Source organism: Hirundo rustica, chromosome 16, assembly GCF_015227805.2.
Source record: "Hirundo rustica isolate bHirRus1 chromosome 16, bHirRus1.pri.v3, whole genome shotgun sequence".
NCBI classification, from domain to species: domain Eukaryota; kingdom Metazoa; phylum Chordata; class Aves; order Passeriformes; family Hirundinidae; genus Hirundo; species Hirundo rustica.
This window is the reverse complement of record NC_053465.1, coordinates 13348383-13351705: the sequence shown is the minus strand read 5'-3', so window position 1 is coordinate 13351705 and position 3323 is coordinate 13348383. Positions and strand designations below refer to the sequence as shown.

The window sequence follows — 3323 nt, the reverse complement described above, 5'->3', positions numbered from 1 at the left end:
CTGGCTGGTGATAAGCTGCTGCACCCAGCCTGTGGCTTCACAAGGATGAGGAAGATTAGGACTTGGGAAGCACACACTGAGTCCGGAAGGGAGATGGAGAATCCCTGCGGGCAGCCCTGACCCATCAAAAAAACCCATAAAATGCCTGAATTTCTCACACACTTGTTACAAAGTAGCTTCGAGTGCGCATCATTCTATGTGCCTGCTGCCCCGCATGCTGGGGATTCACTGTCCAGGCAAGAGCAGCTTTCCGGTCCCCAGGTTAGCAGCAGGCGGGCAGGCAGTCCCTGCGGGCAGCAAACCAGGCAGTGTCAGCCTCTGTGGGCAGGAATGACAGCTCTGAGCAAATCCCACGGACCAAACCTCCCTGCAGGGCTGTTCTGCATCCCCAAGCTGCAGGTGAGGGCACAGGGCAGGTCAGATGCGCAGGGGCTCCCCAGGTGTCTGGCAGCAAGGCTGCTTATGCAGGTACGTTAAGCTGGTTAAAGGCTGAGCTGCCCACAGAGTGCAGGAGGAAGGGCAGAGCTTTATGTCACTGTTTATGGCCATTGACCAGGAATTTCGGATGGTATGAGCTTGAGAATGTCCAGACTGGGGTACTGAGCAGAAGGACCTTGGGGTCTGTATTCAGCTCCCTGCCTCTATCCATACCAGTGATGCTGTGCAGAGCCAGGAAATCTTATGACTCGATGGGCTAAACAATATCAAACCTTAGCATTTATATTTTGTACTATTGATAAACTCCTTCAGTAATTTCTGATGGTTCATAGGACCTTTCTCATCCATCTGTAGTAGAACATTTGGAACTTTTGTGGGTGGAAATATGCAGGAGCAATCCCATTTATATGGGATTTATAATAGATAAAGGGGATATACAAGCACACAGGCTTGGAGGGTGGAATAAAAGGATAACAAAGGTCTTTTGCAACCATCTGAATAACTCATTTTTGCCCCAAACACATCAAGTCATAGTGTCATTCCACACCAGATCAAACCAGACCTTCTTTTCAGATCTTTCTTTCAATGTTTCCACAGCTTCTCTCTGTGGCAGCAAAATACAGACATGTTTTGCATACCCCTGGTATCCTGCTGCATGGAAAAGTCCCTTTCATTTGTATTTATTGTACAAAAACATAAACGAATTTCTTAATTGTGTTGTAATTATGCAGAGTTGGACAGCTAGGCACAATGCAGCATTGTGTCAATAATTTATTACATCTTATGCCATAATTGAACACTTCTATGAGCATTTGAGAACAACTTGGGCCTTATACAGAATAATATATTTGCTACATAATAATGGAAAGGTGGATAATTAAGAAATATATGTAGCTTGGAGGAAAACATACATGGAAGCAAATACCTCCTGCCTCACCTATCTTCATGTAAAACTTAAAACTAAACCAACATATTATATTTAATGACCCCTTTTAATATATGCATAGTTTCAAGAGCTAATCAGAAAGAAATCATATTACAGTGCAACTATTTACACCAAGATGGGGGCACACCAGAACACAACTCTTCTCAACATTGGGACTCTTTTCTCACATTTATGAATGGACAAACCACATGGGAATCAGACAGAAATTCAGTCTCAAGAACAATGTTCAAGGAACAAACAGGTCATATCCACAGCTCATTGATAACATCTCTATGCAGTGCCTCGAGGCTAAAAGCAGGAGGTCTCAAGGTGTAGAGGTATCATCTTCTCTGTCATGGACTTCACTTAGAGTCAGTGCTGTGTTGCCAGCGGCACAAGGCCTTAAATCCAGCCATGTGACAGCATCCAAATGCTACTAAAATATGTCCATGGAGAGACATATAGAAACACTGGATTTATTGCTACCTTCTTGTAAACATACTTACTCTAGGGGTAAGAAATCTAGTTAACCTTGTTTGAGGAGAAGTTATGTCCAATGTGTCATATTACCTTCCATAGCATATTCACATGAGCAACTGCTCTGCTACCTACAGCCACATGACTCCACCACCATGTCCTCATACTGCTTGTAGACCACGTTGTTTGCAGAGTCAATGAAAAGGATGCTGATGGGGCTCAGCCGTGTTGGGACACAGCAAGTCGGGGGCGTGGATTCGGGGTCCATCGAGTTCATTAATGTCTGGATAACGGCGTGGTTGGTGGGTTCCAGGTGGGATCGGAGCGGGAATTCACAGAGCCCTTCGCAGTGATACGCCTCATACTCCAGAGGGGCTATTATCCAGTCATCCCAGCCCATATCCTTAAAATTCACATGGAGGGCTTTTCTGCTACACCTCGCCTTCAGATTCTTGGTGGGCCTCTTCCCTTGCCGTGTTGCTAGAGGAGCTCTTCTCTTCCGCCTCTGGTTGAATAAGTACTCATAAACAGTTTTGTCATCTTGGCCGGATCTAGCTTTGATTTCGTTGAAGAATAAGTCTCTTTTTTTCGTCCTCCCAAACACCAAGAACAGAGCTTTTTCATTGATCTGTCTTCCTGTTCTATTAAATCCCACACTTCTGAGATCAACAGCTCTGCCCCTGTCAAAAGTTTCCAGTTCAAAACACAAGTTAACCAAGTTTTTAAAGTTTCTGAAAAGTTTCCAGATGTCAAACACTTCCCACTTGGGTGTATCCGTGATACTGACAGTCCGAGAGTCCAAGAGTGTTGAGGTTTGTCTGTTTGTAGAGCAACTAAATAATTTTACTTGGGAAGTTTTTCCAGAAGAATGAGATTTCCATGTATCAGAAGGTTTTTTTCTCAATATTCGAAGCTCTGCTCCCAGCAAACCATCTTTTTCTAATGCACTGATGTCAAAAATATATTTTTGTTTTCTTATAGTTGGTGCTCGCTCATCTAAAAAAAGCACAAAGATTTTTAAATGTATATCAAGCACAGACCAATACCACTTATTCAGTTCTTAATGGTTATCTTCAAATTTGCTTATAAGCCTCAAAGGTAGCCCACGGAACAGAAAGAGCAATTTTTGTCTAAGGGATCATCTCCATGCAGGGACTCAGAAGAACTCGGGGATTCACCAGAGAAATGAGTTTCTGAGTCTGCCTTGTAGAAATCTCATTTCTTTCACCAGTGGGCATTTTCTACCTTCAAAGTTGTGATAAGTCAGTTAAAAAATAATACTTTTTCAGGGCTGAGCATTCATAGGACCTATTCACCACTTATATCCTATTTAAATTACTGAAACAGAGCTTCAGTGGTGCCAGGCCTTATGCTGGCTCCGAACATGAGCAAATTTACCCTTAGATGATACAACAGTCAAGCAGTCCTTTAAAAGCAGCATCCCCAGGAACTACCAGACAATAGGATAATTGCCTAATTAACT

At 43.2% G+C, this 3323-nt stretch overlaps 1 protein-coding gene across 1 annotated transcript in view; it reads right to left on the bottom strand.

Annotated features, from left to right (window-relative positions):
* Positions 1-1945: 1945 nt before the first annotated feature.
* GDF5 (growth differentiation factor 5) overlaps positions 1946-3323 on the bottom strand; it is a 3078-nt gene continuing 1700 nt past the window's right edge. The window contains exon 2 of the mRNA XM_040079694.1: positions 1946-2836. Within this exon, the coding sequence (XP_039935628.1) occupies positions 1968-2836 (869 nt within the window). The 3' untranslated portion in view covers positions 1946-1967. The remainder of the gene's footprint in view (positions 2837-3323) is intronic.